The 20,658-nt window shown below is 46.2% G+C and overlaps 3 protein-coding genes across 3 annotated transcripts; 2 read left to right on the forward strand and 1 right to left on the reverse strand.

The window, feature by feature from the left end:
• Nucleotides 1-601: 601 nt before the first annotated feature.
• LOC144093576 (uncharacterized) lies at nt 602-11,574 on the forward strand. Its single transcript, XM_077627114.1, has 3 exons — nt 602-1,315; nt 6,552-6,700; nt 10,442-11,574. The coding sequence occupies exons 1-3, from the start codon at nt 669-671 to the stop codon at nt 10,696-10,698; spliced, it is 1,053 nt and encodes a 350-aa protein (XP_077483240.1). The 5' UTR covers nt 602-668; the 3' UTR covers nt 10,699-11,574.
• Nucleotides 4,392-5,555, reverse strand: LOC144094370 (uncharacterized). The gene is made up of 2 exons (XM_077628349.1): nt 5,550-5,555; nt 4,392-5,243 (listed from the first exon to the last, which is right to left on the reverse strand). The coding sequence occupies exons 1-2, from the start codon at nt 5,553-5,555 to the stop codon at nt 4,392-4,394; spliced, it is 858 nt and encodes a 285-aa protein (XP_077484475.1).
• Nucleotides 11,575-14,748: 3,174 nt separating the features above from the next.
• LOC144093577 (uncharacterized) lies at nt 14,749-19,248 on the forward strand. Its single transcript, XM_077627115.1, has 3 exons — nt 14,749-16,246; nt 17,131-17,279; nt 18,855-19,248. Exons 1-3 carry the CDS (start codon nt 15,594-15,596, stop codon nt 19,034-19,036), a joined length of 984 nt encoding a protein of 327 aa, XP_077483241.1. The 5' UTR covers nt 14,749-15,593; the 3' UTR covers nt 19,037-19,248.
• Nucleotides 19,249-20,658: the final 1,410 nt, after the last annotated feature.

Genomic DNA, 20,658 nt, shown 5'->3' on the forward strand with positions numbered 1-20,658 from the left:
CGAGTGACAGCGCTGCCGGCGCCGTGGGATGCCGAGTTCATGGGGCACGCTCAAGTCAAGAAAAAGAAACGAGCGCTCACACCGCGAAACCTGTGCGTACTGTACGTCCGTATTCTCAGCGGCCGGTAGTGCCGTGACATCGCAGTTTATGCCGCAGCCGCTGCAGGAGGCAGGTTTTATTATACCCGGAGACCTCAATGCCTACCTGTTCGCCTGCTTGCTCGCGCGCCAAACACAGTGGACAAGCAAAACGAAAGCGCAGTCAAGCGCCGTCCCTGAGGAGACGGCGAGTTCAAGAGGCCGCGGAGGAGCTCCTCCGACAGCGATGACTCGTTTCCGCGCGCGGCCTAGTATAAGACCGACGACGAAGGACGGGCGTCCTTCGTCGAGAAAACTTCCGTGTCATATCTAAACTCTCGACTGTGTCCTTGTTTAGAAATTCGGAAAGGAAAAAAAATGAACTGGAGGAAAGACACAAAAAGGCGGCAGTAAAGACAAGCTGCTCGCTTCCTCAGTGTAACCTGGGTAATACGCTGAACCTCCTCTCACTTTCAACCATTTTGCTTCGCAGTAGGCGGCCGTCGTTTATAAAGGAGCCTGCCGTAGCATAGCGCCTTAGTCGATAGGCCAACAACGCGCACACGGTTGCATCCGTAACCAGGAAAGTTATGGCCGACTACGCGGTACTCCGCTTTACGGTGCTCTTGAGCATCGCCCTGTCCTGGGCGTCGGCAGAGCCTTCTTGCATGCAGATCGACGGGCACAAATACCGACGCCTCGTGTGCCGGGAGTTCGGCTCTTCCGAAGACTTTAAGAAGCACGTGCCTCGAAACGAATCTTCCAAGGATACTTGGTTCCTGCTCATCAACAGCGCCATGGACCGACTCCCGCCCGCGGCTTTCGCGGGCCTCAACGTGTCGGAGTTGATTCTCAGTGACGTCAAACTCGGCTCGCTCGATGATCCCGAAGCGGGCGAAGGCCCCTTCTCGGGGCTCGAGCAATCGCTGAAGAAGATGGCCTTCCGGCGCGACAGCACTCTGCCGTCGTCCTGGTCACAGTTGGGCAATATGGCCGCCCTGCAAGAGCTGCACCTCCAACGCTACCGGAACCTGAACCTGACGCGCGACTTCGGCAAGCTTCCGCAGAGTCTCAAGCTGGTGTTCGTGTTCGACGCCACCTTGAACAAGGTGGACGAAGACTGGCTGGCCGACCTGGGGAACTTGGAGACAGTCATAGTGCGCGTCACCGACCTGCCCGTCTTCTTGCGGTCCATGCTCCCGAGGCCCGCGCCCAAGCTGAGGATGCTGGACTTGGCGTGAGTCATTCAGTGCGCGTAGTAAAAAAAAAAATCCCAGTAAAGTGTACTTTGCTCAAATTGGAAAAAGAAATGTTACCGTACGTTAAGGATGTGGTTTTAGCAACAGTTAGCATAACAAGGTGCAAAAAGCAATACTTCACTTCACTTCACTTTATTCACCTTAAAGACCCCCTTCAGGGGGTATTACATAAGGGGTGGGTTAATATGTTGATCAACAAGTACAAGTCATTGCTTTGAAATAATTGCTTAGCGTATCTGAAAATGCAGACAGGTGTGTGATGGCAGCGATATCGGTGGGGAGGCCATTCCAGTCCACAACAGTTCGGAGAAAAAATGAACCTGAAAAAGTTGCAGTACGCGACACAGGGCGGGCGATCTGAAACGGATGGGCAGTGCGGTGAGATATGCGGTTCGGATGAGTAATGTAGGGTGGTTGATTTAGAGAACTATGGAAAAACTTGTGGAGCAAATAGAGGCTGGCAATGCGGCGGCGGTCTGCGAGGCTTTCAAGAGCGGAATTCTTCTTCAGAGCTGAAACGCTGGTGGTATATGAATATGCAGAGTGAATGAAACGAATGGCGCGGTTCTGAACTGATTCGAGTGCATTTGTTAGGTATGCGTGGTGTGGGCTCCAGATGGGGCTGGCGTACTCAAGTTTGGGTCTGATGAGGGTTTTATAAGCGAGCAGCTTCACGTGTTGCGGCGCATGACGAAGATGACGTTTCATGAATCCTAGAGATCTGTTAGCAGATGATATGATTGTGGTAATGTGTGTTCGCCAAGAAAGATCGCTGCAGAGGGTGACACCAAGATACCTAAACGATTGGACGCTTTCTATAAACGAGTTAGCAACTGCATAGGAAAAAATAAGAGGGTTGTGTTGTCGATGAAAGGAAATGAGTTTGCATTTGTTAGCATTTAGCGTCATTAGCCAGAGGTCACACCATTTATGGACGCTGTTAAGGTCGTTTTGAAGGGCCATTTGATCAGAAAGGTTAGTGACAGTGCGATAGATTACGCAGTCATCAGCGAAGATACGAATTTTACATGACACATGTGAAGCTAGATCATTAATATATATTAGAAACAAGAGTGGGCCGAGCACAGATCCCTGAGGGACGCCAGATTTAACAGGGAGAGCGCTTGAGCGGTGGTTGTTAATAGAAACGAACTGAGATCGGTTAGCTAGAAATTCTTTAATCCATTGCAGGATATTAGGGTGTAAATTTAAAAGGGCGAGTTTTAGTATTAGGCGCTGGTGAGGTACCTTGTCAAATGCCTTCGCAAAATCTAAAAATAACGCATCGGTCTGCAGGTTGCGGTCAAGGTTAGCATGCACGTCGTGAGTGAAGATTGCCAGTTGGGTTTCGCAGGAGAGCCCCCTACGAAACCCGTGTTGAGCCGGATCAAGGAAGCTGTTTGAATCTAGAAAGTTTATGATATGGGAATAGATGACATGTTCCATGATTTTGCAAGGCACGCTGGTTAAGGAGATGGGACGATAATTTAGCGGAGAATCCTTTTGACCTGATTTGTGGGCCGGGATGACCCTCCCCACCTTCCAGTCGTCCGGTAAAGTTCCTGTCGACAGCGATTGCAGAAACAGTAATGAGAGATAAATGGCAGAAATGTGTTTTGTGTTTTTCAGTACTTTTGAGTTCATTTCGTCCACTCCAGCGGCTGACGAAAGTTTAATTCTGTCGATAAGGTTTTCGATACCCTGCGCTGTGATTTCGATGGGAGACATTGCTGGCAGTGTTAGAGTAGGCGGAGTGGGCAATGGTGAGGCAGTTTCGTTTGTGAAAACAGATACAAACGCGCGATTAAATATTTCGGCACATTCAGTATCACTGGCATCCTCGCCTGCGGCATTCGTTAGAGCGATGATGCGAGTTGCTTGCGGATTTATTATTTCCCAAAACCTCCTGGGGTTATTCGTTAGGATTTTTGGTAGATCAGTTTGGAAAAATGCTTGTTTGGCGCAGCGAATTGCATTGTAATACGTGTCCTCGGCCTGATAGTACCTATCCCATGCATCTGCGTCTGGGCTCCGTTTCGCTGCACTATAAAGTCGTTTTTTTCTTCTTTCTAATCTCTTAAGGTTGTGTGAAAACCACGGTTTTTGGCGGTTTGCTCGAAAGCTGATAGAGGGAATAAATTTGTTTGTCAGTTCTTCGATCTTCTTTTTGAAAATCGACCAGTTATCATTGACAGACCGGTGATGAAATGTGGATTGAAAATAAGGCAGGAATGCTTCTAGCTCGTTGTTGATTTCTTCGTAATTGCCTTTGTCGTACATACGGATGGTTTTCTTGAACGTTTGGCGGGATGTGGGGGAGAACTTGAATATGGCATGAATAACCTTATGATCACTGATTTCACGCAGGTAAGTAATCGATGATAAGCTTTCAGGGTTGTTGGTCAGTATTAAGTCCAGAATATTTGAAGATCCATGAGCGACGCGGGTCGGTTCGAGCACCATTTGCGTCAGGTTAAAGTTTAAGCATACATCTACGAATTCTCTTGCTTCAGGGTTACCGGCGGTTAGTGGTCCTACGTTTTGCCAATCGATGCCAGGGTAGTTAAAATCGCCTAAGAGAACAATTTGTGCACCAGGGTGTTTTTTAGTAATTTGGACTAGTGCATCGTTCAGGTTAAGCGCGAATCCTGGGTTGCTGTTGGGGGCCCTGTAGCAGACGCCAAGTAGAACTGTTTCCGGTGGAGCGCAACATTTTAACCACAATATTTCTAGATCTGAACTAATGTTAACATGAGAACAAGATATTTGGCTGTTAATGGCAATAAGAACACCTCCTCCGCGTGTGCCTTGACGATCATTGCGGTAAACATTGAAATTTGGCAATTCACCCAGAATTTCATTATCTGTCACGTCGCTTGTCAGCCACGTTTCAGTTAAGATTAATATGTTGCTGCCTGAAGATGACAGGAGATTAGACAGGGCTTCGCGCTTTGGAAGGAAACTGCGTATATTGGTGTAGATTATGGAAAAAGAAAGATTAACTCGACGGGTAGCCTGTCGTTGCTTGCGCGCGATCCGACGGCGACATGATTCCTATGCGATTTCTTTCACGGTCTGTGTGTCTTGGTCGAACATATAACGTTTTGGTCCCATGTGCAGCGTTTTGTATCGAAGGGAAAAGGGTCCTGACTTGGTTCTGGCGAAAGCCACAAGGTGTTTTCGGGCATTTCGGACGGACCGAGAAAAATCTTCGCCGATACTGAAATCTGTATTTTTAAGCTTAGGGCCATTCGAAAGAATGACCCCTTTGGTTTTGAAAGCAGACAGCTTCACTATTATAGGTCTTTGGCGGTCAATGCTGTGACGGCCAAGGCGGTGTGCGCGCTCTATGTCTTTAGGGTCGATTACGAGGTTCAAGCTGTCAAGGCAGTGCTGGATTATTATTTTTTCTGATTGGTCATATGATTCTTTCTCATTTGGGTCGGGAAGTCCATAGAATACTAGATTGTTTCTTCTTGAGCGGTTCTCAAGATCATCCAGACGTGTGTCTATCTCGGAAAGCTGGTGGGTCGTTCTAGCAGTGCTGGTTTGAAGTGTTTCGATTTCTGTTCGCAGGGTACTAATTACCTCAAATTGGGTTTCAAGATTCGCAATTCGTTCACTTAGGGCAGATATTGTTTTATCTGTTGTTACTAGTTGATTTTTCAGGCCTTGGACTTCAGAAATAAGTTTTCTCTGACCAGCGCTCAACTTTTGCAGTTCGGACAAAACAGCATCAGTATTAGGTGGTCCCGGATTTGTTTCAACATCGCCCGATAGTAATAGTAAAGCACGAATCACATTGACACATTCAACAGCAAGGCAGAAGCAGCACTGTGGGCTCGGCAGCTGCACCAGACAATAATTACTAGATTTCTTAGCAAAAAGAGTATATGGAACACCGACCTAAATTTCTAAATTTAAAAAAAAACGAAAACCTTGGTAACAATGATTTTCTGCTTGTGACAGAAAGTAGTACACAAGATGAGTCCAGGAATAAAAGTAAGGCGTAGGCAATTTGAACGCAGGCTTTGTTGCACACATCAACTTTCCACGCTTAAGTTCCTTAAAATGAGCTTCTGTGATGCTTTTTCGCGGCACAACTAGTTAGATTGCCAAATAATTCAAAATTGTATGCTTTCGTGCAATAGCTGTGTACGTCAAGGCGGCAGGCTAAGCTCCCATTGGAATAAATATTTTGTCACTTCGTACAGCCATATAAGAAGTCCCATGAAGCCTCATAACGTAGTTATAATTTATTGAGTTCCACCTGAAAAAAATAACAACCACGAAGAAATTGTGAACCTAAACTGTCAGAACTGAAACTTTTAAATGAAAAAAATTTGCCAACACTAGTAACTTCCCGAGCAATAAGCACGTCGATATAGAAAACTTGGACAACAGTACTTATCACCTGCAAAAATGACTTACTTTTTCGGATAGAGTCTGCAGCTAAGCGCGTACTAGCGTTTCAATCGAAGAATTTCGATGGATCTTATATGCCTTCTCTTCGTAACCCTCATAATTATTGAAAGTAAGTTCATTTTCACAAAGGGGTCAAAAACAAGTGCGCTAGGTAGACGAAATACTTACCAATGCTCACAGAAAAAAGAATGTAATAAAGCAGTGCTTCGTCTCTGACGTGGCCGGAGCGAGCTGTCAGAAAACAGTAACGCGTTTCATTGTATGGTATACGCCTCAAGAAAGAACGTTCGTCAAATCAGCGAAAGTTTACTCTAGGCCTTGACCGCCCCTCTATACGACGAATTCACCTCATCAGCGTTCTTGCAGAGTTTCAGAAAAACCGAAAGAGAGACGCTAGTAGTCTACGTCATTTCAAGTTTTCTTCCTGGGGATACCCCCCCCCCCCCCCCCCCCCAAAAGCGGAAAAGCAGCCAACTTCTCTCTGAATGCTCTTTTCCCACGGAAGCCAGTTTGGCTTAATGGCTCGCCGCCGAGCGCTTATCATAATCTCGCTCACCGATCGCTTCCTTAATGCTCCTGACGCTCACAGGCAATGAATTATTACAGGCGGCCGCACTTGTAAGTTAAGACACACTTTACGCGTGATTCGAATGCAAAATCGCGCGAACACCCCCTCTAAACGTCGAGTGGTCACAGACGGTCTGGTGATAAAAGCGGCGCAGATGATTTGGAAAGTTGAGCCCAGGTCACGTACTGATAAGACCGCGCCCATTTGCATGCGCAACGCAGGGAGAACCAGCTGAGTGCGTTTCCGCAAGGGCTGGCCGAAGACCTGCCACAGCTGCAGTTCGTCAACCTCGAAGACAACCGAATCACAACGCTCGAGGAAAAGGACGTTGCACCGCTTCACAAGGACTCCGTCCTGGTCAGACTCATCGGTGAGAACTTTTGCTTTTTGTTTACTCTTTTTTCTTGTTGCCCGAACATTTCTTCATGAAGGTTTTATTTTTTCGTGTAGTTCATTGTGACATGTTTGTGTATTGCCTTCGTAGGTATATACCGGGTGCCTCAGCTAAACGTAACGACGATTTTGAAAACCATGCGGCGCCCGTGTGCTGTGCGATGTCAGTGCACGTTAAAGATCCCCAGGTGGTCGAAATTATTCCGGAGCCCTCCACTACGGCAACTCCTTCCTTTCTTCTTTCACACCCTCCCTTGTCCCTTCCCTTACGGCGCGGTTCAGGTGTCCAAAGATACATGAGACAGATACTGCGCCATTTCCTTTCCCCAAAAACCAATTATTATTATTATTATTGAAACCATGGAGTGCCCTAGGCGAATTAAACCTTTCGCCGCAAGTTTTTGTTGACGCTAAGGGCGTTTAGTCAGGGGATCTTTGTTATTTTTGTTTGTGTCAGAACCGTCAGAAACCAACTGACTGCGGTCGAGAGTCGCGTGGTCTAGACAACAGTATTCTTAGTTCTGAAAACTTAATCAGTAAAGACTATTAGTAGCTAACTATTTACCAGGTCGAAATTGTAGATCGCTTTGAGAAAGAACCGGCCGAAATGTTTGCACCAAGACACAATTTACGTAAAATACTTATCTTCACCAATCTTAAAAATAAGCTCGTAAAATGCAAAAGCTTTCACATGACAGAGATGCTGCTTCAGAGTCTCAAGACGGGTCTCATCAGCGAACAAAATCCGCTTTTCTCCAGCGCGTTCTCCCGGACGGGGCACTGCCTGTGCAGTGGGCGAGAGATATGCGCCAACAGCAGTCACGTGGTAGCTTCTGTAGTCTGCGGGGTTTTTCTCTTAATGTCGGTAAACAAAGCAGCGTAAATGGTACCTTGGAGCAAACACATGAGCCAGCTGTTTTTCAAAACGATCTTACCCTTCCGAATTGACATTTTATTCCTGAAGCCAATGTTTTAAAAAAATAGTTATTAACGTTTGTTAATTAATTTACTTCGGGGAACGAAAAGTAGTGCAGCCTAGGCCACGTGATTCTCAATAGTACTCAACTGGTTTCACTTGGCTAGGACACACCATCTGCTTTAAAACCTTGGTTGCTTTTAAATGGGACGAGCGGTTTATTTAGGATGTATACATTACTCTTTATTATTTGTGCAGAATCATTTTATTATAGTGCCAAAATTAGCTGCGGTTACCTGATAAATAAAATAAATAGTATTTAAGCTTAATGTACGGAAGGCGGGTTTAACAATAGGAGTGGCACAGGGCGACCACAAGAAACTACTACCAACCGTTTGTAAAGTGATAAACGTATAGTTCACTCAACAAATGTGAATGGTATAGCTCACCGTTTACTGGTATAGCTCACCACGCTACTGGACGCGTTGCTAGCTGCCTGAAATTGGTTGCACAACAGAGCTACATATGCGCAGTTTCGTGAAGTGTGCAATTATGTTGTTCGTCTACTGTGCGAAAAGAGTCGTAATATTTAAAAAAATTGAGCACAACGTATGAATTCAAAAAATGCTGAAAATAAGGGATATATTCTACACGAACTAAGTAGAGCAGGTCTAAAACAGTATTTACAGTGAGGACCAAGGCAAGTCAGAAATGAAAATTTAGTTTCTGCCTACTTTAGTTTTCATATGCATGTAAATGTTCTCCTGTTTTCGCACATGATTTCCGTGTTAGGGTAAGGGGATTTGCCTCCATCTTCTGTTCTGTGCAGTCGCTACAATGCGAGTAAACACTACGTGAATTATTTTGAAGCAATGCTTACGGCTTAAGGCTTATTGCTTTATAGGGTTTCACGTTTCAAAGAGACTTGGGCTATGAGGGACGCTGTACTGGAAGGCTCTGGATAATTTCAACCATCTGGGGCTCTTTAACGCCCTCTGACGTCACACAAAACGCGGGTCTCTAGCAGTTACCCTCCATCGAAATGCGAACGCTGCGACCGGGATCGAACCCGCGTCTTTCGGGTCAGCAGCCGAGCGCCACAACTACTCAGCCACCGCGGCGGCTGAAGCAATATTTACCTAATATATCTTCTCTTAATTTAGTTTTTTGTGCACCCAGTGACTAGTAGCCTATACATGTGTGGTGCATTATGGGATCTTGTGTCTGGTGCTCTCTTTATCTGGTAAACTTGGCTATAACGGAAAACTGTAAATTGTGAGGTTTAATGTCTCTAATCGACACAAGGGCTACGAGGGACGCTGTAGTATATAGAGGGCTCCAAAGTTATTTAGACTAGCTGGGGTTCTTTAACGTACGCCGATATCGTACAGCACACGGACGTTTTTGTATTTCGCCTCCATCGAAATACGTCCACCGAAGGCCAAGATCGAACCCGCGACCCTGGGATCACCAGGCCACTGAGCCACCAGTGCGGGTTGGGCTGTAATTTAGTAATATCGTTGTTCAAGTAACAGCCTTATGCATGAGCGCATATTACATCACGAAGGGCCGAATTCTTATCTAGGTTGCACTCTAGCCCTGCAAGGGGCTCCTCCTCAGTTTGTGCCTATGTTTTGGGCACACAAAGATTGTACCAAAGTTATACTGTCTCTGGTTTCATGAGCTACAAACTATCGACGATAGTACGATGAAGTGAAAGTTTATAGCCTGGAGAATTCTGCTCGAACCCTGCGCTGTGCTAAGGAGGGGTTTTCAGCAGAAAACTTCCGTTTTTCAATGGCCCGTCTGATGCTTCTAAAGAGGCTTTCAAATAGTATTTCTTTAATTTCAAGAAAATCTCGCGAAACTAAACCATCCAGCGTTCTCTGGCACAGTCGGCCGCCGCAAAGGCTAAGGAAGAAATAAATAAAGAAAAAAGGTCAATTTTGATTGTTTCATTCATTCATTCATTCATTCATTCATTCATTCATTCATTCATTCATTCATTCATTCATTCATTCATTCATTCATTCATTCATTTGCAATCCTACTAGGGGTCTTGAAAGACCAAGCAGGTGGGCAAAATGCATAGGTCGAGTTATAACGTGCATTAAAATGTACCTAATATGAACCGACATTTCATTATCAGCAAGGAACCAAGCCAAGTAAAAACAAAAGCCAAAAAATAATCTTAAAAAATTTATCCTATCGCGTAAGAGGGGGGTCATCTTCATCTATTAGACACGGCCTCAATCGAATGCGATAGAGCTGCCGATGCAATTAATTTTCGGGGTTTTGCAATGCACGCAGTGACTGCGTGCAAGGAAGATCGGTACGAGCCGGTCCTTTGTGTTGCAAACACCTGGGGAACACGCCCCCATGGGGTGAATATTTTGAATCGGAAGATGCCGTGACGTCAGTAAACAGCTGCGACACCTACGACACGGAGTCGGTAGCAAGCCCGCGATACACTAACACGCTGCTTCTGATGATGTCTTAGCCTAATCTACTTACGGTTGTCGCCGTTTAAACACTATGGCTATTACGTGCTGTACAGATCTGACGCAATCCTAGTAAACTTATGAAAGGGACAACTCGGCTGCTCACTATTATTTTCTCTATACACGCAACTGCCGCTCAGATCCACCCGGAAACATTATCCTGTCAGTCTGAGACAGGTGTCCAAAGCCTGACGAACTTGTGAGGCCATACCGACACTGACATGGGAGGCAGGAACTGAAAAACACAAGCGCCCCTCTTGCCTCAATCTTATTTCGTTTCCGTTCCCTGTCGGGGGCGCAGGCAACCCGATGCACTGCGACTGCAAGCTGTGGTTCCTGCTGGACTACACCGACAGATGGCACTACTTCCTGTGCCAGTCACCCGAGATCCACCAGGGCCGCTACATCAAGATGCTCTCGGAACCGGAGCTGCCCTGCGAATACGAGACGCCGGCGGCCGTCGCCAATGTCCCCCCATCGGCGGCACCAGCGGCTCAGCCCTCGGCGGCGACGCAGGCCACATCGTCGGAGGCCCCTCCATCCTCTGCGTCACCGTGATGAGTGAAGAACCTGCGACGCCCATCAACAGCTTGTTGTGATCGTTTTTTTCCCTAGAATGTGTCTGTATGGTTTCGATTTAACTTTCTTCTGTTTTGCCCAACACTTCTTCGTTTTTTTTTTTATTTTTTGCGCTATGTTAAGCGTCTAACCGGTAGGTCATTAGGGTGTCAGAGTGAAATGAAAACGTAATAAACGGATGATGACAGTCAGGCAGAGTGACGCAGTAAGCAAATTTGTTGAAATATCAAGACACCGCAGAGAGAGACGTTTGTACTGCAATGGAATCAATGCTTAACATGATGATGATGATGATGACGTGAAGCGTTAATATTGGTGTGAGTCTGGTCTTTCTGAAAAGAAGACACGAATTAGATTTTATTTGACACTGTGCCGGTAACTAAAAAAAAAAACATGGTTAGAAATCTGGAAGTAGCCCCTTTTTAATGTCCCAGACCATAAAAGGAAACCAGCATTCTCGAGCCGTCTTTGTAGGTCGCATAATCCTATTCCCGCGCGCACTGGAGTCATTTTAGCAGAAAGACCTGCAAGATGGCCGCCCCACATTATGAAGACTGCGTGATGCATGCCCTTCTCTTTAACGTTTGCCATAGTTTTATCTGTAAGTCATAATTTTATTTCTCGCGGTTGTGGAAGACCCACTTTGTGTTTTGTCAGATATGAAGCAATTATACCCAGCGACGCGTGTTACGTAGAGTTCAAGCACTGTGGTTTTAATACAAGTTCTGTCTCAACCTGTTAATGAGCGTCACAGAAGAATTTCTATCGACGAGTTGATATTTTTGTTACCCATGGCACTAGTCTCTGTCTGTATATTTTTTATTACGCTTTGCATTAAAAGGCTTTGACATTTCACCGAGAGCAGTGATCTCCCGCAGTAACAATCATGTTCTCACTAAACTTGAGCAGGGTGATCGCTAATTAGCAGCAGTTATCCTTAACTTGAGTCGCAGCGCACAGTTATTGTCTCCCCACTTGTGTTCCAACAGCAGCGAAGCAAAACTCCATCATGCAGCAAAACAGAAAGAAAAAACATTAATGACAAGTGTTAACCTGTGACGGTCGCATCTGTGCGTCGATAGTGTCGGGTGATTATTTTTAAACCTAATGCAGCTGAGGAAATCGAAACAGGACACCCAGCGAAGGGTCTGCGCCATTCGTTCGTCCGCTGTTATATAGTGTTGCATCCGTCTTCCGCCACAACACTGTGGCCATTTTCACACGTCTGAGTTCAAAAATGGGCAACAACTTACTGCACACGTTGTAAGCACCTTTGTGTCATCTAATTTCATATGTGTGAGTGCGCAAGGTTTCCACCTTACAACACGCACATAGCACAAGTTCGCGAAAGAAAAAGGCAGATGACAAAAATAGAAAGGCCGAAAGGGTTGAATGGCTCTTACCCAGCTCCTGTAATTCCAAGTCAATTGTCCTTTTTGAGCACGAGGTTTGGCTGCTCCAGACTGTGGGCCACTCACAAACCATGCCGGCAAAAAATATCCCAAAGCGCGCTCACTTAGCACGTCCACAAGCTGCTCAGACTGCCGCTTGGTCACTAAATGTATTTTTTAAGCGGTTAATAAAAAAAACGATTCAGGTCGTTTTCAAAGGATAATAGTTATCACTATAAGGGAATTTCAATGGCCTTAAGCGACTAACTAATCATAAGCATCAGTGGCTGAAATCGCACTATCAATGCAGGTTCAGCATCACCAAATATTGTAATAGATGGGGTGAGTTTACATATACATACAGATGACTACTGGATATTCTTGGGGAAGTAGTATAGTCAGCCAAGAAATTCACCGCGCGTCTTCAACCGCTCCCTTTTTCAACGCAGTCGTTCCATTTATATTGATAAATGGAACGATCATGCCAGTAATAATTCCTTTCTAAAAGAAGGCAAGGACAGACCTTCGCCCCGCACGCCAAAAACTTCACGAAAATTGTCGTCACACTGCTGCAAGCGTAACTCAACTTAAAGACCGAATTGTATGTGAATGAATGTTCAGAATAAATACACATTTTCGCTTCGAATCTTGCATCAGCTGAGTATGCAAGATTTGCGATAACAACTGATATTGTCTGATATCATTTAACTATAATCAAAATAGGAGTATATTTACTCAATACCGGCGACAGATTACAGTGAAATCTATCGAATATTTAGTGTTCGCTGTAAGTCACAAACAATGGACATACTGCCAGAAGATGCTTTTGCGGTTGCGTCGTTAGAAAAATCGGAAAAGAATAAGAAAGCTTCCAGACTTTTTGATCTCCTCAAGGGTGAAGAAGTGAGAGGATATTACGTCCTCCCCTCTCCCCATGTATGATCGAAAAATGAAGAAAATTATCTGTTCCTGCTTTCAATACATTCTGTATCCATTCCCTCATGGCGAGGTTGAGGTGTCCATGGAGAAGCGAGACAGTTACTGCGCCTTTCCATTTCTCGTAAACAATTTATTTGATGCAGAATAGAGGGCTGGCGCCCAGTAGCCGGAAGCGTCCTAGTTCAAACAATTTTGGGCTCAGTCACGACTGTGCAAATCAAGACATTCTTCTTGCAGCTCAGTGACTGAATGTCCGGCTTCAGTTTGTCCAATTATCAATAACTCAAAGCGTCAAACGCGTTCGTTTATTACCCAGGTTTCACTTTCAAACACATGGGTATTTTTTTTTTCGGTTGTCGCAGTGATTTGTCATCGGCAGACGGTAACCGCGTGAAAGTGATTGCAACATAAGTGACACTCACTGAATGTACTGATGACCTTGCTCGTTGAGCTGAACAAGGTATGCCCTTTCAGAGATTAAAAAAGTCGACAGCATTTTCAGCCCAAAAAATTAAATACATGCACTGCATGGGGACTTAGCTGGTTACCAATGTCGCTTCCCGCTGGCCAATACCGCCTGCTAACAATTTTCATCCTTTGTCAGATTTTAAAAATTTTTGTTGCCGTGACACGTTCTACTTCAAATCCGTGAAATTTTTCTGTATGTTAGGTGCTATTCTATGTAAGAAATTGCGTCCAGTTTTAGTGCTGGCCTATTAAAATATATAGTGCAAACCACCATCTCAGGGCTGCCTTTACACTTTCTTGTGTATTTGCGCATCCGAGCTTGTCATTAATACGTTCTCCCACCTCCTAGAAATTCGACACAGTCTGAAATCGTTGAGCTTGCACACTCGAGAACGTAGTATAGCGCATCTAGTGAAGAAAGCTCTGTTGCTTAAAATTTCATTACAGGGCGCGCTCGCGTCCTTAGTAGACACGGTGACAGCGCAGTTATAAACACGGATAATAAACTAGATAAAGAGCGTTCGTCGATGTTTTCAATTAGGCTGTGGACGCCCACAACTTATACGTCCCAAGCATGCTATCCGAGCAATTTACAGTGATCCGTTAGGACCCCGCACGCCCCTCATATATCGCTTTCGTGAGCATGAAGCTATGCAGTTCGCTTTCGCAGGCCTACTCACTAGGAATACTGAGTATGGTGAATAGTGTACTTGCATGCGTAATCAGTAGCATGTGGAAGGCGCGGATTCGATTCTCAGTGCTGCCGGCTACCTGCTGGATTTCCGGCCGGTCAAAGCTTTCCCTTTGGCCTAATGCTCGTATTCTCAACGGTGAGATGCTTTAAAGAACTGGGTCTCTCCAGCAATCACGTCGGGCATGCCTATATTTGACAAAGCTACGCTACGTCATTACCATCATCATCAGAAATCAACCGCATGCTAAGTCCGAAAATATAATGAGAAGTACGTAGTTCCAGTGTGCAATAACTTAGCGAGAGAACCTCTATGACGTCTAAGCAGCAGCTCTTATAGAAGCAACACGCAGACGCACGCAGCAAAAAGAAGAAAAAAAAAACGAACGCGACAGTGGAAGTTTCCACGCCGGCACCGCAGCGAGCCTTCTTCAGTCGGCGAGGGGACGGCACAGTCGACCGATTACGCGAGCGAGGCGCATCGCGTTCGACCCTCATGCAAAACTGCACGGCACGCCAGGGGGGAGGGGGGGGGGGGGGCGGTGTGCTTTTCGCAGCGTTTGCCGAGCGCTCCATCTTGCTTGTTTTCCAGCGGATAGAATGAAGGGATCGTGGGCCATGCGCGGCAGCTGATGTGACGGCCGCAATACACAAATGCTGCAGAGGTCAAAGACCGGTTTGGGGTTGCCATCACGTTTTCATTGGAGCCGGTTCTGCGATCTAGTTGCGTATACAACTATCAAAAGCGCCCCTGTCTGCAGATAAGCGGGTCAATGGAGCCGAAAAGTGGATGCCAGGGGACTTCCTTTAGCGCTGTCTTTTCTTGCTTCTCTTTCGGCCCCTGACATGTAAACACCGCCTAAGCCTCAAAGGGTGTGGGAACAAGTGGTGCGTTTTCGGTCGCCGCGTACCGCATCAGAGTGGTATCAGGACTGGTTGGTTAGCGGCTTGTTTTCTAGCGTGATCCCTAATGAAATATTACCTAACCACGCACGTAGACGCCCCAGGGCGGTCTCTAATCCTTGATTCGGTAACTTATTTCACTGCTCACAAAGCGCCCTGGCCAATAACAGTAAAAAAAAGAAGCCTCCCAAGTTTGGCCCGCCACTGGGAGGCCGTGGAGCAGGTGCGAGTCAAGTGGACCCGTCTTGGGGTTAGTGACACGGTCGGAGACCTCGTAAAAGAAAGGAGGGGCGCTCAATCAGAGGCCAGAAACCAGTCCTGGAGGGGTCTTGGGCAGACGTGTTTGTCCGACACGAGCATCCCGTGCATATAAAGCACGTCTGAGACCGGTCGATGTTCTCAGTCGCGCCACCGGGCTCCGCACTCGCTTAGCTAGCCTCGGCCTCCCATCAACTCAGCGGCGCCACTCACAGAGCATCACCATGACGTCCCTTCTTCCGGGGCTAGCCGTAGCGCTCGCCGCGTTGCTGAGCGTCGCCTTCTGCGAGCCCTCGTGTACGCAGACGGAGAGTGAGAACGTGCGAAGATTCGTCTGCAGGGAATTCCAGTCGGCCGACGACTTCGCCAAGTACGTCAAGCGTGGCGTCGGAGCCGACCTGAGCAAGGAGACTTGGTTCAAGCTGCAGGACAGTCGTCTAGATAAGTTCCCGGAGCGGGCCTTCGCGGACCTCAACGTCTGCAAGCTGTCCCTGTTCAACGTGTCCGTCCTGGACTTCGCTCAGCAGGGTCCCACGGGCAATCCATTCGAGGGTCTCGAAGACACGTTGCGAAAGGTGGTCTTCCACAGCGGAAGCACGTTGCCTCCTTCGTGGTCGGTCTTCCAGGGAATCCACAAGCTGGAAGAGATCTGCATCGACGACTACGAGAACCTCAGGTTGACCACAGACTTCAACCAGCTGCCGAAGACGGTGAAGAGCGTGTACGTGACCAAGTCGACCGTGGAGCACGTGGACCCTGACTGGCTGACGTCGCTTGAGAACCTCGAGGCGCTTGTGCTGCGCAAGACGAGCCTCAAGGTCTTCTCCAGGGGCTGGCTGCCCAGACCGGCGCCGAAATTCTTCTTCCTTGACCTGCCGTAAGTTATACAACGTCTTAAAGCTGTTCAATGTCAACCTTTGTGCCTATTTCATGGTTTACGTAAGCCGGTGTCAAAGAAAGGTCGCAGTACTCTATGCCTCCCGTAATAGCATACTTCAGCGCCACGATTTCTTGCTACTATACATCCCTGTTTTGTTTTTGTTTTTTACTGACTTTCTAGCGTTGTACTATGTACAGACTTGATCTGTGGATCAGCTCGTTGACCTCAAAAGTACCAAGAGGGGCACATGCTGTTCTGTATATATTTCGTTTCAGAGCTACGTCACCTACTTTGTACGCCCGGCTGTATTAATTATGGCAACTTCGCAGAGATGGCTGAAAAGTACTTATCACACAATGTCTTGATTGGATGTCTCACTCATTTTGAACTATTTTCGTTTAGTCATAGTTTTAAATTAAGAGTAATATTAAATCTAGAATATTTTTAAACTCGGACACATCAAATTAGATTAGGTGTACGATTCCCGAGTAGCACACCTTAAAATACCGTCCTCTGCCAGCTCCAACCGATGCCGCGGTAGGACAGAGTTGCAGAGAGTTGAGGCACACAGCTGTTTGTAACCTACGTCGTTCACGATAATAATGACAGCTGCTATGATAGAAACTCAAGCTTCAAAAACTGACGGCAGTGCGTTCTTCAAGGTGCATTATTTTTTAGCTAACCTCTCCATTCCTCTAATAGTTTCCCAAGGTTCACTATACCTGCTTCATCTTAGATAAAAGCGTAGCCGAAATGGCAGACTCAAGAAAAGGTCGTTGTTTCCGCCCGATCTGACTGGAGTCCTCTATAGACGCGCTGTTTAGCCTTAGAGGCTAGCAGCTTCCAAGAAAACAACAGCGAGTCTAAAATCTGTTTTCCAGAGACAACCAGCTTGAGGCATTCCCGGAGGGCCTGGCCGACGAGCTGCCTAGCCTGAGCTTCGTCAACGTCCAGAGGAACAAGCTGACCACAGTGGACGAGAAGGCCGTCGCTCCACTCAAGGACAGGCCCGTGTTCGTCAACTTTGCCGGTACGCTTGATTCAATGCAACTCGCTTTAGTGAAATAACAATGTCTGCTTTCAAAAAACCGGCGGTGTTGTTCCGCTTTCGAAACCGGCGATGCACGGGCTACAGTGTAACCAGCAATTGTGAACAAAATTATTCTTCAAGGGGAAACAGTTAACGAACGAAATTTTTTATATATTTAAAGATTTCACTATAACAATCAATATAAACGCGGCTGTCTACTCGACAGGCTTGCATTTGTTTCCTATTAACATTTTTGATATCGCCAAAACGTTACCCATTGGTTTTATATGGCAATCTTATCGGCTCGTTGGGAGCGATGAAAAAACTTTAAAAGAAATATTTTGCTACGCATCGTAAGCATGGGCCATTACCTTCAATATTTAAATACTAGTACCTTAAAATATTCAAATATTGAAAATTTCTGCCCAAGAATGTTGGACATGAGGCAGTTGGCAATGCTGGCTAACTCTGTCGCTGGAATGGTTGAAACTGTTGCAAAACTAGATGAAATAATTCGGTTATGCAGAACAACTTGAGTTCGGAGAGAATGCTTGAAGGCGAGCTTTTCTCGTATCAGTTCGAAAAAAAAAAGATTGCATGTTGGTACTGAGTCTGCCGACACAAAAATTCAACTACGTATGAAAAGCTCGCAGACGAAGCAGGAAATGATGCAAGTTTAACGTTTCATAAATATCATGCTCGTAAATTAAATAAACGGTAAAGCACATTTTGGTCTATAATTAAACTATCATTTCCTGTATGACAGTGACTCACAAGTTTTAAAAAGGAATAAAGAGAGGAATCATGAAATATTCGCTGCCTTCGAGTTCACCCAGAGCAAGGGTCACACAAAATGCACGAAGAACTTGCTATGTTTACGAAGAACTAGATCTTGGCCTCCCAAAGGACGAATGGAATCATGCTTAGGCTCCTACATGAAAACGTTGTTCACAATCACAAATGAAATGACGTTTCGGCTCTTCATTTCATTTCTCTTTCAGTCCATGCCATTATAAAGTTCGTCGTCATGTACAGGGGGCTGCAATATGAAAAGAAACAGTAATTACTGCATAAGCACGAGCGATAAGAACAATCTTCGTTTGCTCTAAATAATGTTTAACTGGGCGGATAACGCCCATGAGGAATTTTCATCTTCAGTGAAATAGTAACAACATCATTCGTTCATGTATGAAAACTGTCCCTTTTCGTATTGGAACTACCCGTACTATCCAGACCAGACGAGTTTCCGTCAAATTCTTGATTTCTAGCTTCGTCGGGGGTTTTGAAGTCGGTTAATAAAACACGTTGTGGGCTAGTTGGTGAAGCATGGTTTCTTGAGAGCGCTACAAAAACGAGTACACAGAAAGAAAGAAGTACACAGGACTGGCGCTGACTCCCCAACTGTTGGAGCACTGTTGACAGCACTGTTGGCAGCTGTTGACAGTTTCAGTCAGCGCCCGTCCTGTGTACTTCTTTCTTTCTATGTTCTCGTTTTTGCGGCGCTGAAAAAACTTCAAGAAAAATCCTGAAGTCGCTTTGTTTTGTTTTCTTCTTCTTCTCCGCATCCCGTCGCAGACAACCCCCTGCACTGCGACTGCCGCCTGCGCTTCCTGCTGACGTACACCCACCGGTGGCACTACTTCCTGTGCCGCACCCCGCAGTCGCTGTTCGACCGCTACTTCCACCGGCTCACCGAGGAGGAGCTGCAGTGCAGCGCCGCCGCCGCAGCCGTGCCGCCGCCGCCGACCACCGCGTAGCGGCGCTGCTGCTGCCCGACGTCTACGCGCCCTTAGCGCTGTGCGCATTTCGCCAAAGCACTGTCCCGACCCGGAGCCCGGCGTGGCGCTGCGCGTCGCACGAGGCTCTCCGCTGTCTACTGCGGCCCCATCCTTCCCATCCATCTCCCTGCTTTTTCCGGACCCTGTTCTCGTCATCGTCTCTGTACGTCCTAAATAAAAAGAGCCCTGTTTGTGCACATGCCGTTCCAAGCGCCGCCATTATTTCTCAATGAAGGGGATAAAGAACGCATATATCCGTGCAGTGCTACAAGCGCAAATCTTGTTCCTTGCACGCGTTTCTTGTCCTCGTCTGTTTAGTGCACAGGAAATAACGGAAGAACACTAACTATCCCAGCATCAAGGTCTGTTAATTTAATTTAAATTTAATTAGTTTTATCCGTAGCATACTGCGGTCCAAGCAGGTAGGGCGTACAAGTTAGTGAAATCACGAAGAAGCGACATTGTAAAAAAAGGCACAAATAGCACCTGTTGGTTAAACCTCGCAGTGGAGCGGTTCAGTTATCTGATTCCAATCTGTTTTTGTGCGTGGAAAAAAATACGAAAATTTGCGCCTGTTTTAACGAATATAAGGGTTTAAAAAATTAGGGTGGTAATGTCGTGTTTGTCTAACAAATAACGGCGTTAAGTTTAACGAGTTGGCCAGAGCGAGTTTTGTTATTTAATACATCATTATAGATCATTATTTACTACAACATATATGATTATCAATATGGAGGCCGGAGAAAAAGCTCTAAAAACCACTTTATAGGTCCTGGCCTCCTCAGACAGACACTGGGCAATAGTCGAAGCGGTGCAGAAAGAAAGACAAAGGAACATCACCTGTCCTTCGCTCAAGAGCCTCGTTGGAAGCTTTACCAGGTAATACAGATCTAAACAGCAATTCAATTCAAATGCTGCTGGCGAAGCATGGCTGTTTTGTACGTACATGCTGCACGGACGCGCAGGCTACGAAACGCAATTCTGGAATCACAGCGATTTCTTGCCGGATCCAATATATGCTTAAATATAAAACCTTTTCAGACGACCTGAAGGCACAGTGGCCTTCGCTCATCCTCGTGAATGAAGCAACAGAAGCGTCTTTTTTTTTTCTTCCCACAGTTTTAAAATTGCGACGAGACATCAGTGAGGAAGAGCAGACGCATTCATATAGAGTGTGCCACATGTGAAGAAAGATCTGTTCACTCTGGACCTCGATGAGCCGTTAAATAAGATCTGCTCTGGTATTTAATTTCGCTAGACATAATACTATGAAGCGCGCTTTATTTGGCAACGTTATGAGAGACCATAGACCCAGGCTTTTTGTCCTGTAGTACTGGTCGCTGTAGACTGCAGCTGCAATGTTCGTTTTACTGTATGACTGAATTTAGTTGGTCTGCTAAAGTCACTAGTGTAAAAAAAAAAACGGGTTCGAAGGTAGGTAGCGATTTCTTTTTCTCAATCTTGGCTGTTAACCGTTTCTACTGCGATGGCGGTACCAGTGGCACCTGGCGAAAGTGCCGGCGTAATCTCTGTGAAATGCCACCCTCCACCAACCCACCTACTTCTACCCTGCACAAAGACCCCACCCACTACAAGTTCAC

The sequence above is a fragment of the Amblyomma americanum genome, chromosome 6, assembly GCF_052857255.1.
Source record: "Amblyomma americanum isolate KBUSLIRL-KWMA chromosome 6, ASM5285725v1, whole genome shotgun sequence".
NCBI classification, from domain to species: Eukaryota; Metazoa; Arthropoda; class Arachnida; order Ixodida; family Ixodidae; genus Amblyomma; species Amblyomma americanum.